This window comes from Bidens hawaiensis, unplaced genomic scaffold, assembly GCF_021521415.1.
Source record: "Bidens hawaiensis isolate Kalapana, Puna unplaced genomic scaffold, B.hawaiensis_p1.1 tig00012795_1, whole genome shotgun sequence".
NCBI classification, from domain to species: domain Eukaryota; kingdom Viridiplantae; phylum Streptophyta; class Magnoliopsida; order Asterales; family Asteraceae; genus Bidens; species Bidens hawaiensis.
Window position 1 is genome coordinate 82,506 of NW_027492064.1, and position 23,127 is coordinate 105,632.

The window sequence follows — 23,127 nt, forward strand, 5'->3', positions numbered from 1 at the left end:
AGAGTATTTCCAAACGGAGCAGTTAGAGTGTTAGCCTGCATCGGGATAAAGTCTCCCTGGTGCACGTCAGAGGATCCTGAGGGCTGCTGAGCTTGAGCTAATCCTGAAGATACCGTCTGCTGATAAGGACCAGCCTGATGGAACAATCCTGAGGATCCAGACTGTTGGAACAATCCTGAGGGTCCTCCAGGCTGTGAAAATCCTGAAGATCCTGCATGTTGAAAATGCCCAGCAAATGACGCATACGAGTATCTTTGGGATCCAGATGAGTGCAATCTCGCAGACCCTAAATGCTGGAAAGATGGGTGTCCAGGGTTGTACGCCGTGGCTGGCTCTGGATGAACCAATCCTGAGGATCCTGGAGGAGTGAAATCCAGAGATCTCGGGTTTAGTGGTGTGAATTCTTCCGCCGGCTTCTTGGCTTTCTTGAAATCTTCCAGTTCCCTCACAAGCATCTGGTTGGTCTTGTTCTGGTGATCCATCTGTTCCTGTAGCCGTCTGTACAAAGACAGAAGGTCGTTGTTGGACACTATGATGGGAGTCTGGGAAGATGGTTTCGATCCCGAGAATACAGGAGTAGCAGTCTTCTTTTGAGCGTTGTCGGGCTTCTTCGGGATACCACCAGCAGGAGGAGGCATGGGCGGCCTCGCTGAGGATTCTGAGGCTGCGGCAGAAGATGAAACAATCTTGGGTTGTGAAGACATGTTGTGGATATCGAGAGTAGGGTTTCGTTTGAGAATGAATAATGATCAAAGCACCGTTTGCCCCACGGTGGGCGCCAAATTGTTTCGGTCAAAAATTAGCAATTTAACTTTGATCAAATTAGTGTGTGAGGCTAGGTGCTAAATAGTAAAAAGATTGAACACGAGGATATGATTATGAGGGAAAAAACCCTTGAATATAATAGTCTTCGTTTCGGTCAAGAGTTTACAACTTAATCTTTAGTCGAATACCTTCGGTTAAAGATTATAAGCCTAACTTTTGGTCGAATTACGTGTGATTATTATAATCTCCGGCACAAAAAACCCCCGGACGGTGAAAACTATCACCGTCAAGTTTATTAATATAAAAAACGGGTGATTACAGTGGTTGGAACTGATATAATATCGAGAGCTAAGTGTTACAGTGATTGCTAGTAGGCTAGATCGTGAAAGTGTGTGTTTCCTATTGATATTATCAGCTCTATTTATAATAAGAAAATTACAACTGTTATCCCGAAATATCCGGAAACCCTAGACTACTTCTTCAACCAAGACGTTACTGCCCACGTTGTTTGTTGACGAAGTTCAAGTAGCATCCCGTTGCAATCCACGTTCTTATAAACATATTTAACACGTGGTATTATCTGCAAAACAAATAAAAATAATATAGGACGAAATATCATCCTCGGGATATTGACACTGGAAGGATAGCTCGGAATCCCTAACTAACCCTCCGAGTATTCCGGAACTAAAAGAGTCTTCCAATATAGCCGTTGAGGAACTCTTCTTTTGAGTCTATCCACGTTCTTCAATGTTCATTCCACGTCTTTGACCGATTCTTTTGGGAGTTACTCATCAAATGTGGTCCCACACATGTTAATATTAACAATAAGTGCGAGATTTCAGCATAATAGTCAATTGTTGACCATTAACCATTACTTGGCTTTTAATCCCAGCAGTTATAACCCATTCCACACGTTTTATGTAACCACCAACCGTGTATTTCGCATGGATTAAATCAACAATTAATATCTGCAATTATAAATCAACACCAAGAGAGAAATATCTATTTATTAGCACTAATACTCAGGATACTAAACGTATTCGAGAATCCTGAACATATTCGGAATCCTGAGCATAGATCCAACTATAAAATTTGGGCCCTAACAGGTACCAAGCTCATGCGACTATATAGTGTATGCATAATCCATAACAAAACTAGACATTTTAGTATTATTATATTAAATATATAAGCATGTGGTTTGAGTTGTAGATTAAAAAGATATGAAAGAATGTTGAATCAAGGAAGATATAGAGCTAAAGTCAATTTGGCGACCATGAACTCTACTCACAAACTAGCGTGTAGACATCGTCTGGTAGGTGTTTTATAGTTAGTACTTTTTACTGGGGCAGGTATGAGCATATTATGAAAAGATGGTACTTGAACAATTTCGAACATCTTTTTTTACTGGGAACATGGGCTGATGGGCATATCAGGATTAGAGAGGCTTGTCAGACTTGAGAAACTTTTGATAACAAATGATTTTTTTGATGTTAGGGTCAATTGATAATGTTTCGATGCACCAGTCTCAATTCTTTTATAACAAATTATGCACGAATAAACATGTGATCAAAATCATGTATATGGTTTGATTTAATGTTGATCTTTTTAATTGTATGATCGCTCGCTAGAATGGACTCATGTATGATGTTTTTCTATAGAAATGTTATGAATTGTGTTTATATATCTACTAGTGTTATCTATACTATATATAATGTAACAAAAAAAGGCAAATCAAGACACTATTTTTTAAGGGATTCACAAGTAGTATTGCATATGGTACAATCTTGTATTGGGGCAAAATAGTCATTCTCACATTGAAACAAAACTTACTGTTTATTTAATATATAGTTACAATATTTACCCCTCAATTATAATTAAATTTAAAAAATAATTATAATAATAACCCTTAATATTTTACCTAAATCTTATTTTAATTTTCACTTTTAACCCAAATACCCCCCATGATTTTTAAACGTTAATAACTTTTTCATACATTAAGATTTTTTTTATAAAATTATACCATAAAAACGAGCATATTTTTATCTTTAATTCGAGTATGATATTATCATAGTTTTTTTCAGTTAAAAAAAATACATTTTATGTATGTGTGTTTCGGCATGGTTTTGATAATTTTAAATTAAATCGTGAGCCAAACCTTTTGTAACGGTTTTTTTGTCGTCGAAAACCAAGACAGATGCTTTGAAAGTTGAAAAAAACTTGCCAAAAGTTAAAGAAAAAAAATCAACCGTCAAATCAAAAGATGAACGGTTTTACGGTTTCAAACCGAACAATAAACACCCATAAACTTATTACGTAGTCTGCGTTTCCCGCTGCGTGGCGCGGGCACCCGTCTAGTTACTATATATAATACACCAAAGAAGGTCAAATTAAGACGCCATCTTTAAGTAATTTACAAGAATTACTGCATTATGTACAAGACTAATTAGGGACAAAAATGTAATTGTAACATAAAAATCTCACGTGCATTTTCAATTCTTCAAAATAGTTTCATCCCTTAAAGTTATAACTTTGATCCTTTGTCTTTTACTTATATATTATTTTATTTTCATTTTTAACCCAATTACCCCCATGATTTTAAAACGATCATAACTTTTTCGTACGTTAATATTTTTTAAAATAAATGGCATCATAAAAACGAGCATTTTATTATTTTTAATTTGAGTATGATATTGCTATAGTTTTCGAAGTAAAAAAAATTATGCAAAAGTGTTTGCGTTTTGCCTTTGATGGTTTTAAATTAAACCATGAGCCAACTTTACCCATTTTTTGTTGTCGTCGAAAACCGAAACTAAACTGTTTCTAATTAAAACCCAACTAAACTGAACCATTACCAACGATTAAGTTCCGATATAGTTTGTGCTTCGATAAAAAAATTTGAGTTTAAAATTTAGAATAAGAATTATAAATCTGCATATACATTCACTTCAAACTAAAAATCAACTAATACGTTATTAAGAGAATCCTACTATGAACAAAGATAACTTTGGTGACATGAATAATAAAACTTTATTAGAATAAATAGAATACGAAATCATAACAAGAACAAAGATTATAAAAAAGCCATACTGAAAATTTGGTTAAATTAAAGTTGTGATAGACGATTTTGCTCGTATTAAATAAAACTTCGGTTAACTATATTTTAACTATGTCTAATATATATTATATCTAATGCTAAATAAGTAAATAATTAACATTTTAATATGTATGGTCAGCTCCGGTTTTAACCGTGAAACCAAACTGGTGAACAGTCTTACAGTTTTAAACAAAATAATGAACACTCAAAAATTTGTTATATGATTATAAAAGTATGTGTTTCCTGTTTCCCGCTGCATCACGCGGGCACTATTCTAGTTTAAATAAACAGGGCATGATAGTCATACAATTACTTTAATTTTTATATTAAATAATTTAATTAGTGAAACAAACAATCACTGGAGTAATCTATACTAGCCGTGTGCCCGCGCGATGCGGCGGGGTATGCACACAAACATGTTATCGGATGCATAACCGGTGTTAAAGCGTGTATTATGAACAAACTAATGTATAATTGCATTTTCGAAATTTCAAACTTTTTTTTATAATATCTAAACTCATTTGGCTTACATCTTGCTATAACTCAAACACGTTTTGACCTGCCAAATAGGGATAAGCAAATTCGGTATCGGTACCATACCGATACCGATTTGGTACCGGCGGTACCAAAGTTTTGAGTTTCGGGATCGGTATGGTACAGTATTTCCCGAATTTTTACCTTTGGTACCGGTACTGGTATTGAACCGAATATTTTGGAATCGGTACCGGTACCAAGAATTTACAAATTTCGGGATTTGTATTTTCGGTACCGGTACGGTACCGAGCTCATCCCTATTGTCAAAGTCCTCGATCGTTGACTCGAAAAAATAAAAAAGAAATTTAAAAATGATCAAAACTCATTTTGCTGGGCATTTTGACCTGAACCAAAATTGATACTTTGTTTTAAATGTCACGAAATCATTTTGCTTATAATACGCACATCGATTTTTAGTACATCATATATTGAGACGTCAACAAAAATAAACACGTCGTTATTGTATGTTTGAAATTTATTATATTTAAAAATATAAAAGAAAAACGAAGAAAAAGGAAAATAGTTGAAAATACGAGTAAACTTAATGGGATGGAAGAGTAATTATTAATTAAATTTACAAAAGTTGAGTATAGTTAAAGGGTTAAATTTGTAATTATATTTTTGGTTCATAATTGCATATTTGAGTTGTACTCTTATGCTTAATTGACTTGTACATCATAATAAACACATCAAAATAAATAAAGTTTACATTGAAACGTCAACAAAATTAAGCACATTGCAACGGTAAGTCCGTTTTTTTTAAACATTATATATAAAAAGATATAGAATAAATAAAAATTTTAAATGAATTTGTCAAATAAATGGGTAAAGATTAAGGGTTTATGTGTAACTATTTTATAAATTAACAAAGTTTTGTTGAAGTTGAAGGACTATATTTGTAACTTTTTTCTAAAACAAATATTATTAACTGCCAACATGTCCAAAATACTATACTACCCCTAAAATTTCAAATTTGTATGCATTAATAATTGTTTATTATGCAATAGTGATTGTACCTCTTAAAATTTAAGAGATCATTCACTCATGCATTATATATAGTAGAGATAAGCAGTGGTGACAATATTAAATGCAGATATTAAAAGAAACTATGTTTATCTAATAGTGTACCTTGGTCCATTTCATTGCAAGTTATGCTAGTAACATTTATAAAATTTGAACCTAGTTGTGATCATTTGTTCCTTTTTTTTGTGTGTTTATCGCTTAATCCTTGTGTCCTAGTTTAATTGCATTTAGTTTAACATTAGTATAAATTTAAGTTTTAGCTTTTATAAAAAGATGAAGCATATAGTACTAACCACACGTTTTCTTGAAAACTAAAGTGTTAATTCGTCTTTTTGAAAGACCAAGTGTTTTTCATGGTTGGGTGAACCATCATCACAAATGTGAAAAAGAATGATGGTTCTTACATCAATAGATGCTTCGGTAGGAACTTCGCTAGAGAATAACTACTGCTCAACAAGTGCCACTTAATCACCTGTTTCTACCATGCCACTACGTGCCATTCTTCAACAGTAAATAATACTAGTTTATTTTGCTACTGATCTGCAGTTTGTCTAATTTACCATTGATGAACAATGGTAACTCACTAGTGATGATCAATTAATATTGAAGACCATATTACATGCAACGTTTTACCAATCATGCAAATCTAGATAAAAGAAAAAAACAACTTTCAGTGAATAGTTAACAAAAAAAAGTATATAATTTCTTCATCTCACCAAACAACCTCGAGTTACCATTGTTCATCAGTAGCAAAATAAACTAGTATTATTTACCGTTGAACTATGGAAACATATAACACGCAATGTTTCATCAATCATGCAAATCAAGATAAAAGAGAAAAAAACAACTTTCAGTAATAGTTAACAAAAAGTATAAAATTTCTTCTAACTCGAGTAAATCTATTTCACACTTTCAAACTCTGAGTTAGTGTATCTTCCAATTTCCTAGTTGATGTTATAGTAAATCCAGTTATACAAAAATGATGAAACCATGCCATGTAACTCATGCAATACAAGTTGTACATTACACCAAATTCATAACTCACAATGATCCCATACCGTTGACCCACAAAATTCATACATTTTAAACTTACCAGTCAATAAGTCAAAATGAAAAGAACAGACTGAAGTTCAAAAACCCGGACTCAAATTCAACACAACCGTCGAATCAGAGTATAACCAATTCAACACCTTGTGGTGTTCTTGGTTCAATCTGCTTTTTGGCACAAGATCTAGCAGCTTTCTCCTTCTTCACCTGGTCATTGTCAATCGGGGTTCGCTCCAAAACCTGGTAACGAGTGTCGATTATGATCTTTTGGAGGGAAACCGCGTTTTCAATGAAGTAAACAGCCAGTTCAACATCACTGGTGCGACCGTAATAGCCCACTATTTCCAGCAACTGAAGATGTTTATGGGAATGCTTAGCCACCTGCCTTACCTTTCTTCTTCTCTTGGCTGGTGACATCCAATTTAGCTGCAAGATACAACACAAAGGTGCATAAAATGGGTCGTGTTCGTGGGTTGGCGGGTCAAACCAGGCATCAACCAGGAAATTTGACACAAACCTGAAAACCATGTCATAAGTTTCCACGGATCAACACGAAATTTTATATTTTTACTTTCTTTGTGCTTTATTACTCTAAAGAGTACAAATTTACAACCCACAATACAAATGCATATAAAAAAATAATATGTTTAAAATATAAAAACCTGATGTGTTTTAACATTGAAGTTTAGCAAAAGAAAAAATATATATATATAAATAAATAAATAAATAAAATCATCTTAAATAATGGCAAAACAAACTAACAATAATGATATTAAGTATAAAGATAAACAGGCCTGCCCATGAACCCGACCCAAACCGACACGTTTAGCCAAGCATACTCAAGGGTTTGATTGCAAATTGATCCCGTTTAGACCAAACCCAAAGCCGCAAATTCATGTTAAGTTGTGTAAGCAATTCGCACCCCAATATGGGCCCCATTATGCATGGTCATGGCATTTACAAGTAAACCAACATTACAACTTTTTGTTGCAAACCAACCGTAGTCACCAACATGACAAACTATAGAAAACCTTACTGTGATAAGAACACGGTTCTGATATATTGAAACAGGTAATACTCAAATACTCCCTCCGTCCCATTTTAAATGTCGATTTTTCCGTTTTTGGTTGTCCCAATTTAAATGTCATTTCCATACATATAAATTCAATTTCCAATTGTGCCCTTACTATTTATGCTAGATGTTTCAATTTCCAATTTTTGGTTGTCTCAATTTAAATGCAATAATAACTTAAAGGACATTATTGTCATTTCACATCTCATAAAATAAAATGATCAAATTTCTTAATTTGTGTGTGTTTGGGTCCCATGACATTTAAAATGGGATGGAGGGAGTAATTCATAAACTCACCCTCTGTCCCATTAAAAGTGCAGCTTTAAGTAGACGCATAGTTTGAGAAGATAAATGTCTAAAAAACACTTAAGAATGATAAAATAGCATAATCTTGAGTACCCAACTCACTATCATCATTTTTTTGTAACTATAAGGGTATATAAGTAACTTAATCTTTAAACCCTGCCTCAGGATTTTAGAGAGAATGTCCCAAAATCGAAAGTGTTGCAAGTTCCATCGATTTTTTTCGGTACTTAACATCCCAATTAATCTAAAGATTATTTCAAGAATAATAATTGGTGAAGATTAAACTATATCCATTAATTACAGGTAGAGCAAGAACCTGCATCACAAATCTCTGCAAATTTGGACACGCCTTTGCCAAAGAAGTGAACTCAAGGAGACTATCATCATCCCACGCGCCCACTTTCAATATCAATTGCTTCAGTTTTGGCAGTACAGGGAAAGAAAGAAACTTTATATTTTCCTGCAAAAGAACAACACAATTTTAAAAGCAAACTATTCATCAACGCGAATACAAACTCGGGTTAAAACCGACTTTACTAACCTCGGGACGGTAGATATCCAATGTAAGAATCTGAAGGTGAGAAATACAACAAGATATCTGTCCAAACACATTATTTTCAAACCCTGAATACCCTTCACCGATCGAAATCTCTTCAAGCTTTGGAAGATTATTAAGCTTTATAATTATCCCGGGCCCGAGATAGCTAAAAGACTCAAGATTTGAATCCGTTATCTCAATAGACTTAACCCCAATACAAAACACTATCTCAAAGTACTTCAACACAAGCGATTTCCCACTAATTTTCACATCTACCAAATCACCCGACCCGTGAATCGATAACTGTTGAAGAACCGGACAGTTAACTAACAGTTTTGCAATTGTATCTTCACTCACATTAACACATTTCAGAAATAGCGATTTAAGCGTCTCGGTTTTGGGAAAGGACAAACTGTTTCGTTTGACGGTCAACCTTTCGAAAATCTTGATCGGGAAAGCATAGTTTCGCGGAGTTTGACGAAGCGTCTCACCGTTTTCTAACAAATCAAGTTCAAGCTTTTGAACCCGTTTGGACACTGCAAACTCGACCCATTTATCAATGGCGGACTTGGACGTCTTATCAAGGTCAAAACAGATTCTTAAATCATCAATGGTGGGACCCTTGTGTTGGCGGATCACACGGTTGACCCAGTTGATGTATTTGGGTCGCTCTACAACGCGCAGCTTTGAATCGACTGCTATATCATCTAACTTGTCGTTGGCATCAAAATCAAGACAGTATGTTTGACGCCATAGGTATCTCCATCTTGTTGAGAGCTTGCTGGTGGACGCTGCTTCTTTTAATGGCAGAGTAGATATTATAGATATAAGTATATCATCCGGCATTCGGCTGATGAAATCATTTGAGTTAAATCCATCATTAACCCCCTAAACATACACAAAAATAATAAAACATTAGATTAATTCTAACAATCAAATATCAGTTAACATAAATAATAATAACAGCATACACAATAATGATAAAACATTAGATTAACTCTAACCGCTATGCAGTCGATATCGCTGATATATCACCATGATATATCAGTGATCAGTCCCTTGGTAAAATATCAGTACCTATAATTTTGGCGATATTGGATCGATATTTGACCAATATTCCCATTTTAAGTCTGAATTATCAATTTTTAGTGTTTTAAGTGTTAATCAGTTCCTACTTGCTACGATTGTTAGTGTTTTGGAAGTTGCAAAAGGTTAATTTGTTAATCAGGATTAATCTTCGCCTAGTCGGGATTTTTACAACCATGACTCTAACAATCACCTATCACTTAACATGCATACATAATAATAATAATATTAATAATCACAAAACATTAGGTTAATAATCATAATAATTTACAATCCACTATCAATGAACAATTTTAATTGACACAATTGAATATATTTGTTGTTCAAAAGAGTTGCTAATTAGCAAGTAACTATCCCATGTAGATAAAATTGGGGCAAAATTACAACAATTAACATGCAAAACTGAAATTGAATGGATTTAAAAAAAAAGACCTTATTTCGAGCGATTCGAGGTCTTTTTCTCATCGATTAGGGTTAGGAAGTAATGGGTTTTGGATTTGTACAATTGGGGGGTGTTTGGTTTGGTGATTGATGATTGATGATTGATAGTATACTAAAAAGAAGAAGAGTGAAAGAAGATGGCAGTCAGTGGTTTGGTATAATAATCAGCGTAGAATTAGGATTGCAACCCAAGATGTAGTAGAATTGTTGGATTCCATTCCATATGACTGCAATTTGGGGGAATCTTTTGTAAGATGTTAATGGTTTCATTCTACTCATTGGGCCCAACTATCATCATATTACTATTATGCATCTACATATTGGAAAATATAACTTTTGGAATGTTATTTCATGGGCTAAAAGATGTTTTCAAGTAATCGTTGGTTGCTAGTCGAGTGTGAGGTAGAGACTAACGATTAATCAGGAGTAGTCGGTGATTATTCGGGATTGATCTCCGATTAATCGGTGCTTGATCGAGATTTTTGCAACCATTGTTAAAAGTATGACAACTTATATGCAAATAGTGACAATTGTAAGAATCATGTAATAAACTGGTACGTGGTGCATTATAGATCATTGAGAGTTATAACAAAATGTGATAAGCATAACCTTGGTGTGTTAAACTTAAAATAAAAACGTACAGATGTTTATGTGATTTTACAGTTCAGTACTTATAATTGGTTTTGTATTAAACGAATCTCTAGACATGAGTGTGCAAGTGTTTATGCAACTGATGACAGTAAGAATTGTATAATACACTTGTAGATAGTGTTTAGGGGTTAAAATGGAATGTGACAAGTGTTTACTAATTGTCTTATGTGACAGACTTAAAACAAAAATGTATAAGTGTTTATGTGATTTTGTAGACTTAGTAACTAGTTTTGTATTGAACAGTCCTCCAAGGTGTACATAATGTCATGATGCTATTATGTGATAGCATTAGTAGAAAAACCATATCAATTTAAAGAATATAAAGGAGGTGAATAAGTTGTTTTTAAATTCAATTTAAGGTTCATCCAACTTTCATTTGGATCATAGATATGACATGAGATTAAGAAGATATGCAAAGAGATTGGTAAACTAGGAATAAATGATATTGCATGTATAATGGTCAAGTGGATCCAACGTATGCCAACTCATGACCTTCTACCAAGAGTTATTTTGTCACTATCGTCTCTCTTAACTAGTAGATATCATAATGTACAAATAAGAGGTGACAATGGAAGTGGGTTGGGGTGGATTTGGGTGATAGGTTAGAATGGGTATAGGTCAGGATGAATTTTTAAAATAGAGGGTTAGGATGAGTATGGGTCAAGATGGGTATAGAGGTAGGGTAGCGAGAAGACCCAAATACCCATGAAAGATCATCCGCGGGTCGCCTAGGACTTACTCAGAAGTCATCCGCGGAACTTTCTTATAACCCACATAACTTAAGTCACATGCTTGGTTTTAAAAAGCGAGAGGCGAACAAAAGCGATGAGGTCTAAAACTGAAGCGCGAAGCGCAAAGCGCAAAAAGCGAAAGCTTTTCGTATATGAGGCGTAAGGTTTTTATATAATTTTTTTTAAATATATATCTTATGTTTTTAGCATCCCAACTCTAAATGTAGCAATAAATAGATGTTATATATGATTCAATATATAAATTATCTACATGTACAACCTAAAAAACATATTTTACAACATTTTGATGCATAAAAACGACATCTGTACGAAAGGCGCTCGCTTCTGGTTCGCCTCGGCTTCGCCTCAGACCGCTTTTTGCCTAAAAATAGCGCCTCACTCTCGCCTTTGAACATTGCTCGCCTTGAGTAGGCAAAAGCGATGAAGCTCTCGCCTCGGCTCGCCTCAGGCGCGCTTTTTTAAACCAAGGTCACATGAAGATTAAGAATAAACTCTAGGGACAATCTGCGGCTTGATCATGATGTCCTCAGAAGTCATCCGCAAGGCATTCCCTTCATGCGCAAAGATAACTAGAGGGTGACATTAGAGAATCAGTTGTAACTAACTTCCTTCTAGAAGATTTACGCGAAGATCTTTTCTTGGAAAACACGTGACATAACAGCCTATTTGAAAAAGGACAGCTGGCGAGGTTGTTATAACCGTGCACATGGCCAGCTAGCTCGTCCTATCACATGCGGACACGTGTCCAGGTTGTTACATAAGCATCTTCTAGAAAGGGACAGCTGTACCAATAATATTCCCTAACCCTTCGGCTATAAATACCTTCTCCGCCATAACAAGGTATTCATTAACACCTCACCAATCTCATCAATTACTTCAAGTACTTTCTCTCTTTAAGAACGATACTTATTCTCGCGCCGGAGGGTGGTTACGGGAAGACCCCCCTTCTTATCCTTCCCGTAACGAGCTCACGGTGGTTGTTTTGCAGGTTTACGTCACCAGACTTGCAGGATTGAACTCGTATCATCAAGTTGTTAATTACCCGACCCATATCCTGTGGAATCATCGGTCCAACCTCTTTGGGGTTTGATCCATGTTTCTTCATTGGCGCCATTCGTTCTTGTGCTAGAATTTCGAGTATTTTTCGTTGTTTTGGATGGAATGAGTCAATCTCTTCAAGGGCCGACGGAAACTCCGACAGTTGCAAGGCGTTCTGCTAGAGTTATGGCACTTGGAGGTCCGACTCCATGTGATTTGGGACATGTAACGATGGAGACTCGCCGGGCTTGTGGAGAACCAGATCTGGGAAACATATATGGAATTTCTCCTCCAACAAGATCTCATCATCAGAAAGTCAGATATGAGGGAATCCAATCTCTCGAGGAATGGTTGCAACTACAACAAGCAAAAGATATGGCTGAGTATGAACGCATGTTGCGTCAAGAGAGAATGCGTGCAAGAACTCTGGTTTACAATGAGCATCTGCTTCGATCTCCATCCCCTCCTTCAACAATTAGACGGAGTCAGATGCGAGAAAGCGTCAGAACCGAAGCATTTTCTGATGAAGATATCAGGCTGAACCTGTTAGTGGTCGGTTTAGGTATCAATCCATCCTTGGGTGAGAGAGATATTAGGTTAAACCTAATCAGGTTTAACTTAGTGTTTCTTCAGTATCCACTTTGGGTTGTGTATCCCACTTTAGTCTATTAACGGCGTACGTAAAACAATCTCGCGTCACATTTTTCTCTTCATATCGTTAACAAAACATATTTCAGCTCATAAAATTCAATACGCGTGTGAACAAGACTCGCTTAGTGTATGTTTTATTCACATATATCGGTATTATTCATATTTCATGTATTAAGTTTATACTAATCTAAGTACCTACATATAGAGAGATCAATATGCATCATTGGTATTTTGTTAATGTATGTTTGTTGAGAGAAACTGAGAGAGAAGTCTGCGATGAGAGTGAATTCTTATGAAGAAAACATCAAGTTACTACAAATTTAAAGAAGAAATCAAGTTTGGAGTGATTAACAAGCTAGAAAATGGATACTCTAGTTGAAATCTGATGGTCGAGTGTAAATCATGTACTTATTTGTATTATTTTATATGTTTAGTTAGTTTAGTATGAGAACAATGGTACTTCATACGTGTTTATATGTTGCAGGTATTTAAATGATAAATATGCTAAATTGGGACTTGTACGAGCATGGGATGAAGTCTTGGGATGATCGGAGAGTAAACGGAAGCTAATAATTGTGGAGAATTGAGCCTCAGCATGTTATACAAGCGTTGGATTGGAAACAAGACGAAAATATGGAATTTTAGGTCTCAGCGTAAGTTACTCTGGTCCTGGCGTAACTTACGCCAAGACCTGACATAAAGGACGTAAGCAACTTATAAAACAGTGGTGCTTGGCGTAGAAAAACAAGACCTGGCGTAACTTACGCCGGGTAACGAGTAACTTACGCCGGGTGCTGATATGTGACGCGAACTTACGAGTTTTTTAGGGTATAAAAAGCAATAATAAACCCTAACTCGAGGAGGACTTCTCTTGGCCGTTTCGGAACATCCTGGGACGATTTTGGGTGCTAATAAACATCAACAAACATCATTCGATCGATACCTAACGAATTCCAATCATCAATTGAAGATCTAATGGCTACCATAAGAGGCTAATCCTCTTCGAATCATATCCGGGATGTAAAGTTTGTAATGTTTTCAGTTTTCTCATGTGACTAAGAACGTTTATGTATAATTGTTTATGGTTAATCTATGATTATTGATGTTTAGTATTTCTGTGTGTTCAATCGGTTTAGGTTTACGTTGATCTGAACGATTAGTTACCAGTTGCTATAATAATTGATCATAGGGTTGTTTGATTAGGTTGAATACGACAAAGCATATAATTGCCCTTAACTGAGTCACACTGGCAGGGACTGTTTGATAACCAGTGCCGTGTGTAAAGCGATTATTGTTGCCTATGGTTTTGTCTAGTTGATCAGTATGTAGTTAACCGTTAATGATTAATCTGTTAGGTTGCATGAGATTACTGTTAGTTACATACTTGGAGTACCGGGTGTGATTTGCTTTGTTAATTGCTTAAAACTCGTTTACTTGTTCGTTGCTTAGTTCTCTAAACTCACTTTAGTTGCTTGTGTAATCAGCACTAAAACCTGCTACTTCATAATATTAAATCTGTTACACGATTACATTGACCACATACTCCTGGTGGATACGATACCTTATTTAGCCTATCTACGTAGGTTATTTAGGATTTTGCATGACTTGAACGACGGTCATCAAAATGGCGCCGTTGCCAGGAAGTTAGTGCGCTTAGTGTTTTTCGTGTAAATTGATTTTTGTGTTTATTTTAGTTTTAATTTAATTTTGATTTTCAATTTTAGTTTAAATTTTATTTTACAGTATTTTACGCGGGTTGTGTTAGTTGTGCAGGTTACAGGTTTATACGCACCCGCCATTCGGGCCGACAGTCTCCGTTAATTTACGAGCCCGAAATTGAGAGGTTAGCTCGGCAGAACTGAGTACAAAACAGAAACTCAGAGATGGAAGAACAAAACCAGAACCAGAACCAAAACCAGAACCATAACCAAAACGAAAACCAGAACCAGAAATAACCAAAACCAAGACCCACTTCCACAAAATAACGCATTTCATCCCGAAAACATACCTGACCCACCAAACTTCAATACCCAAAATAACCAAAATCACTCAGCTCGTGCTTCCAGAACCCGAAATCAAAACCGAATCCGAAATCAAAACCGAAACCTAAACCTAAACCGAAACCTCAACTTTGACCAAGCCGGACCATCCGCTCCAAATAATAACCCCAACCGCCGAGTTCGGATAAATATCGATGATGTTCAACCGAGTATTCCGACAGAAGATGAAGACGAGGGGGAAAATAATAATGAAAACGAAGGTTTGGAGATCGATAGTGAGGTAGACAGATGGGTTAAAGGTAATTGTGCAGTTGAGCCCGAGAACGAGGGTTTTGAGCAGGAAGACGTGGGTTATGATGATTGGGATGAAGAGGTAGAAGAGCCAGTCATTCGGAGACGGGCTGAACCGGTTAACATAAACGAAGGGGTCCAGAAAGGGTGATTCGGGCGGAACGACCCGAAAGAGTTCGTGGTATCCCAGTTAATAGGGGCGGTTTGGGAAACCCCGGGGGGCTTAGGTGAAATTATATGGCCCCGGTTCATGGTGTTAACAGTCGGTTTAGACCGGCTATCTCAGATGGAGCATCCCCGTTGGTCCCACAAGAACGAGTGCCGGGACAGCAAACTTTCAAGTCCCGGCCATCTTACATCAACATCGTTCCTCACTTCAACGGGATGGCTTCAGAAGATCCGTATTCGCACTTAACTGATTTTTCGGCTATTTGCGAGTCTATTAGTGATGGTACGTTCGATCAGGATGAAGTCCGGTTGCGATTATTCCAGTTTTCCCTAAAAGACAAAGCAAAACTCTGGTTTAATTCGCTGCCGATGCACAGTATCAAAAATTGGGCCGAGATGCAACATGTTTTTCTAAACGAGTTTTATTCACAGTCGAAGACTAGTGAGGCCCGTTCGGAAATTCGCAATTTTTCACAGTTGTCTGGCGAATTGTTCCATGAAGCCTTCATCAGATTTAAAGACATGATTAGAAAGTGCCCACATCACCAGATCGAACTGTGGGAACTGGTGAAGTGTTTTGTTGATGGTTTGACATACGAGGACCGAAAGCATCTTAAGGCCTCGTGTAATGGTCAGTTGTTGAATCAGCCTGAGGAAGATGACTGGGAATTTTTAGAGTTTATGTGTGAAGATTCCAAGGTAGAAGCAACAGATGAGAGACGAAGACGGGGTACTTCATCCAGGTCAGTTAAGTCAGTCACGAGTGAATCTGAGAGAATTGCTGAATAGAGCGTGAGCTGGCTGGGTTAAAAAAGGGTAAAAAGAAAGAAGTCGGGAAAGTTGTATTAAATTCCCAGTTTGTGAAGATTGTGGTAAGCTCGAGCATAAGGCTGAAAATTGCCCCGAGTTTTATGATGACGAGGAGGATGAACCCGAGGAAGTTAATTATGCTTACGGGGATTCCAATGGTCATGGGTTGAATTCAAACACTTATCACCCGGGCCTAAGGAATCACCCGAACTTTCGTTACGGGAACGCGTCTACACAATTGAACCCGAACTTTCAGGGATCGAGCCAGAACAAGTCGTAGGGTAATTACCGCCAAGGCGGTTATCAATAGCAGCAAGGTTCGTATGATCAGAATCGGGGTATAACAGAGACGGTAACCGGGGTGGAAATTCATCGGGTAATCAGGATCAGCAGAGGGGGTCCTCAGGAAATGCGGATGAGTTTGTGCACTCAAAGTTGGATGCATTAATGAAGATTATGACAGATCATAAGGCTGAAACGAAGAAACAGTTTGAGTTACGTGATAAGTCAGCAGAGGCAATGTCAAAGCAGATTGGTCAGCTCACAACAGATATGGAAAAGTTGCAAAAGAGTGCAGGTCAACTCCCGAGTGATACTACAGTCAACCCGAACCATTACTGCTCAATCTCCAAGAAGGGAAACAATGTGCACATCAAAGCTGTAAGTCTTTTACCTCATTTTGAAATTTCTAGTGTTGAAGTGGATTCACCACCACAGTTTGTTGAGGAGGTGATGGAAGATGCTAGTGGTGAGAGTGATTGTGTCGGTCAAAATGACTCAATTTTCCAAAATGAATCATAACCAAAAACATACGGAATGTCTTTTTGTGAAAATTGCACATGTGAAAAATGTTTAAATGGTAAATTGACCAACATGAGAGATGAGGAGGTGGAGAATAATACCACCTCAAGTAAACTCCAAGACCCAGGAGTGCCGCTTTTATCAATTCAAATTGGGAAATTTAAAACTGATCAGGCACTTCTAGATCTTGGAGCATGTGTTAGTATCATGCCCGGTAGTTTATATGATCAGTATGAATTTGGCCCATTAGAAAGGGTAAACACCACCGTGGTGTTGGCGGACCAAACTCATACACTTCCCCGAGGCATGGTGACTAATGTAATGGTTCAGGTGGAGGAATTTTTCTACCCAGTTGACTTTCTTGTACTTGACTATGCTAAACATGTGAATAATACACAACCGCAGGTCATATTGGGTAGGCCATTCCTTGCCAAAGAACATGCGGTAATTGATTGTGCTAAGGGGGTTTTAGGAATTAAGTGTGGAGACCGTGATAAACGGTTATTATTGTTTGAAAATTCTATCAACCCTCTTGTTGACAAGTGTGCATCCTTGGACAAGGATCACACAAAAGAGGAATGTTTTGTGATTGACAGGATAGATAAGAATGGATTTGAGAAACAACATAGTGAGAATGTGGAAGAGAAAGGTAGCCGACCAAGGAAAAAGAAAAAGCTAAACAAACCGCCAGAAGTAAATGAAAAATGGCAGGATCATGGCGTGCCAAAAGGTTGGGAGGAATCTCTTAAGGAGCGTGCATGTAACGAGAAGGCTGCAGGGGGGCAGGCCAGACACCCACTTTGAATGTCATAAAATGTTCAAAAGAGTGGTATTTGTACATTTTGTATATTTTTAGTTTGCATTTTTTTTATATTACTAATTGTATTTCAAGCGTACCATCATAGCAAAAGCTAAGTGTGGGGATACTACACCACGAGAAAATTTGGGATTTTGATGTGTTCGGTAAAGTTTTTTTTTCCCGAAAATGAGGATTTAGTTAAGCGACCCTCAGGCTTTCATGTTCATTTTGCTGTGGTTAATCCAAGTACGTGTATATTTTGTTGTAACCGAACATTGTGGGTGTAGTTCACTATAAACCCTCACGAGACCCCACTCGTCCTCCCTGGCTACCGGGAGGTTTAAAGGGCTTGTTGCATACGCTAAATGCAATCGTGATTCCTACAAAAGTGAGTTAGGTCTTTTAACGCTTTTTACTAATTTAACACAATTTATTATGAAACGACTTAATTTGGCTCGGTAATTGTTTTAATAAAAATGACAGAAAAATAATTTTCATAACTCTTAAAAAAGACCTATGTCTTACACTTGTGAGAAGCTTGCTTCTACACATCTCGAGATTTTGCAGGTTCGATTGTCAGTTTGGTAATTGGATGAGACGAGAGTATACGAGTGTTTATGAGAGTTCACGAGCCGACTGGTCCTTTTCCAGTCCCGTTGATATCAGGTGATTTCAGTTTCATAATTTATTTTGTTTTATTACTTTTAATGTTAAAAGTGTAATTGTATAATTGTTAGTTGAACCGCCACATTTGAGCCCCGAATTTTAAAATTGCTTATTAGTCAAAAAGTCAATTTCAACCCCGTCCCTCAAATGTTTATTAATCGTTTTATCTATTTTAACTTTGAGGACAATGTTAAGTATTCTTACGTTGAGGACAATGTTAAGTATTCTTACATTGAGGACAATGTAAACCTCAAGTGTGGGGATGGGGGAAATTTGAAAAATTTTAGCCCGATAGTACCTCGAAGAGTGTTCAGAAACAAAAGTTGTTAACTGTTAATTATTGCCATTAATGCCAAGTCATAGGTTTTTGGTCATGGTTGGTTTTTCAGCTTCTCAATAGTCTTACTCACAAATATTTTCATAACGAGAAGTTGAAAATGGGGTCGTTTAGGCGGGGATAACGAGTCATGGGGACATGTACACATGTTTATATCGTCAACCCTATTCCTCCGGTACATGTGTGAGTTTACCTAAATATTTATAATACACATATAATATATAGTACACACATGTCATTTGAGTGCTTTCATTGATGTTCATGGATTACGGGATCGTAGTTGGCAAAATGCAAAAGTGATAGAGGCAATTAGGTTAAGCCTCGTCTAGATGAGCGTGAGTGTGGGTACTGGGGGGTTGGGGCCTCATACATTATACATATGAGGATGGTTAATGTGAGGGGCGGGGGGTTGGGTCCCTTAGAAAACCTTTCTTGGACTTATTTTTCATTTGTTTAACCCCGACATTATGTTACGAGACGATCCGACTTACTAGGCTTATTTGTATTTGTTCTTGTTTGTGCATTTATATTTATTCCATTATTAAGCATCACGTTATTATGCTTAAAAAAATTGAGCAAAAAGCCAAAAAGATGTTTGTTATTATTCAGTTACGCAATTAGTAGTTCGTTTATGGTAAAAAAAAGAAAGAAAGAAAAAAAGATGAAATCAGTATGTATGTTAGTTTGCTTATTTAGAGGTTTTGTTATAAGTCAGTCAGTTGGTATAGTAGTTTCGTTTATTTAGATGTTTTGTAATAAGTCGGGTCGAATCGTTTGAGCTACTTGAAAAATTCCCTTCCAAAGTCTTACACCTAGCCCCGTTACAACCCGTTTTAAGCCCTCTTGATTTGCATTTGTGCCAAAGCAGTTATATGGGTGGACAATTGTTTATGAGTGATACTGAGAGCAGAGTGATACTAGCACATCTTTTGCTAGTCCAGATATTAAACCGAGATGAGAGATATTATATTATGAGGGGTATGAGCATGTGTGCCTTAACCAGAAACAAAGTACACTTGTATGGGCGGCTCTATTGTTTTTATTGTGTCATTTAACCTTATTTGTGGGATGTCAATCTAGAAAGTGTCAGTCTGGGAAACTGGGTATGACCTTAAACCTTACTAGCATTAATGGTGATAATTTACATACCTATGATGGAGGTTGATGTTTGCTTTAGAGTTTGCTTGAGGGAAAGCAAAAGATAAGTGTGGGGATGTGACGGTCGGGTGTAAATCATGTACTTATTTGTATTATTTTATATGTTTTAGTTAGTTTAGTATGCGAACAATGGTACTTCATACGTGTTTATATGTTGCAGGTCTTTGAATAATAAATATGCTAAATTGGGACTTTTACGAGCATGGGATGAAGTCTTGGGATGATCGGAGAGTAAACGGAAGCTAATCAATGTGGAGATTGAGCCTCAGCATGTTATACAAGCGTTGGATTGGAAACAAGACGAAAATATGGAATTTTAGGTCTCAGCGTAAGTTACTCTGGTCCTGGCGTAACTTACTCCAGGACCTGACATAAAGGGCGTAAGCAACTTATAAAACAGTGGTGTTTGGCGTAGGAAAACAAGACCTGGCGTAACTTACGCCGGGTAACGAGTAACTTACGCCGGGTGCTGATATGTGACGCGAACTTACGAGTTTTTTAGGGTATAAAAAGCAATAATAAACCCTAACTCGTGGAGGACTTCTCTTGGCCGTTTTGGAACATCTTGGGACGATTTTGGGTGCTAAGAAACATCAACAAACATCATTCGATCGATGCCTAACGAATTACAATCATCGCTTGAAGATCTAATGGCTACCATGAGAGGCTAATCCTCTTCGAATCATATCCGGGATGTAAAGTTTGTATTGTTTTCAGTTTTCTCATGTGACTAAGAACGTTTATGTATAATTGTTTATGGTTATCTATGATTATTGATGTTTAGTATTTCTGTGTGTTCAATCGGTTTAGGTTTACGTTGATCTGAACGATTAGTTACCAGTTGCTATAATAATTGATCATAGGGTTGTTTGATTAGGTTGAATACGACAAAGCATATAATTGCCCTTAACTGAGTCACACTGGCAGGGACTGTTTGATAACCATTGTCGTGTGTAAAGCGATTATTGTTGCCTATGGTTTTGTCTAGTTGATCAGTCTGTAGTTAACCGTTTATGATTAATCTGTTAGGTTGCATGAGATTACTGTTAGTTACATACTTGGAGTACCGGGTGTGATTTGCTTTGTTAATTGCTTAAAACTCGTTTACTTGTTCGTTGCTTAGTTCTCTAAACTCACTTTATTGCTTGTGTGATCAGCATTAAAACCTGCTACTTCATAATATTAAATCTGTTACACGATTACATTGACCACATACTCCTGGTGGATACGATACCTTATTAACCCTATCTACTTAGGTTATTTAGGTTTTTGCATGACTTGAACGACGGTCATCAAAATTCGTGAACTACATAATGGTGAATGAACCATGTGTAAACATTTGGGTTTTAGGTAAACTAGTGATAATATGTAATTTTATTGGTAAACTAGTGATTTACGTAATTGTATCTATTAAAGTTGTTGGACTGGTTAGATATGTTCAATGGATCAAACTGAAAAACATATTTATGTGGGTTTCTGGGGAAAATTGACCTAACTTTGTGTATCAAACTATGGTTTTTAAGCACAACATTGATGAGTTGGTAAAATTTTCTTACATATGATGTTTGTATCAAATTAAGGTATTTATGAACATCATTGATGAGTTAGTAAAATTTTCTTTTGAAATTCACTTACTGACTTATCATGCTAATTTGTGTTAAAACTTGTTCGAATAGTTAAAGTTGAACATAAAAGGTAAAATTCGTGTATTTAAGTGAGTTTTTACATTATCAGAGTGTGGTTGGTAACAGTTATAGGTGAACATTAGTAACTTAATCATCAAATGGGTGACTTGGACAATAATTGGGATAAGAACTTAAAACCAATCATAAGTGCTGAAATGTTGATAAATGAATTCAAGCAACCTATCAAGGTGTATTAGAGGTTAGTTATGGATATGACTTATTGAATTAACTTGTTGTAATGTGAGTTCTTATGCTAAAAACTTGTTTAACTTACATAAGGCATGTTAACTTCAAGAAGTCAACAAGTTGGAAAAGGAAATCAAATAAGAAAATCGAAAATCCTATGGGCTAACTAGCTAAGGTAATTTACATGACTAGGAGTACGAAAGCATATGCAATAAAATTTTTCCATCATAAAATTCTTCAAACCTTGCATTTGCAAGGATTTAAACCCATAACCAATGTTTTCAGACCCGGTTCAGACGTCGACCAGGACGCCTTACCGGGTCAAAGGTCGGACCGATGATTGACGCGGATGACGTCATAAATAATTTAAATATATAATTGCATATATATATATATAATTTAAATACATATAAAAAATAATGATAACCAAAAATAATAATACCAAACTTTAATGTTTATCTATGTTTTATACATTGCTTTTTAAATATGTATGATTTATGTTTGATCAATAGAAACATCAATGAAGTTTGGTTGGTTGGCTTATGAGTAATTATTAAAGCTTCTATCTTCAAAATGACTCAAGTTCGAATCCCGGCATGCACATTTCATTTTGGATTTAATGAAAAAATGGGTTTTACCAGTTCACCCGTCGGGTCAACCGGTCCGGGCCGACCGCTCACCCACAAAACCGGCCGGGTTTTTTTGAAAACGGGCCAAATACACTGACCCGGCCCGGTATAAGGACCGTGTCCCGGTCGGACCGGTCCAACCGTCCGGGTTGGGCCGGGTTTCAAAACACTACCCATAACTCTACATTTGTAAATTGTGTGAATTTATGTGTAAGAGTCTAATGCTAATTTGCAAGTTAAAGTCTATAACTAGCCTTGTTTTTAAAGTCTCATTTTTAAGAATGATGAGTCACAATGATATATGTGATCACTTTGAAGTTATGTAATCACAAGTCGTAAGTGATCTAATGGAGTCGCAAAGCTGTTATCTGGCCTGTAGTTAGATGTATGGATGATTCACCTAGTGTGTTTAAAGTTCTTGCTTGTTTGTTATAGTTTAAACTTGTTAAAGTTGAATACTTATATTTATAGTTTAATGTGTTACCAGAGTTGAATTAAGTTGAAATCATGTTTAGATGTAAAAAAGGCTAAAAAAGTACACGAGTGTACTATCGTCAGTCTATAAAGTGATATGAGTAGGCTTACTATTGTACGCTGAT

General features: G+C 36.4%; 1 protein-coding gene across 1 annotated transcript; it reads right to left on the minus strand.

Moving 5' to 3' along the window:
* Positions 1–6,412: 6,412 nt before the first annotated feature.
* LOC143542211 (putative FBD-associated F-box protein At5g38570) lies at positions 6,413–9,305 on the minus strand. The gene is made up of 3 exons (XM_077034850.1): positions 8,383–9,305; positions 8,158–8,301; positions 6,413–6,889 (listed from the first exon to the last, which is right to left on the minus strand). Exons 1-3 carry the CDS (start codon positions 9,223–9,225, stop codon positions 6,584–6,586), a joined length of 1,293 nt encoding a protein of 430 aa, XP_076890965.1. The 5' UTR covers positions 9,226–9,305; the 3' UTR covers positions 6,413–6,583.
* Between the last annotated feature and the right edge of the window lie 13,822 nt (positions 9,306–23,127).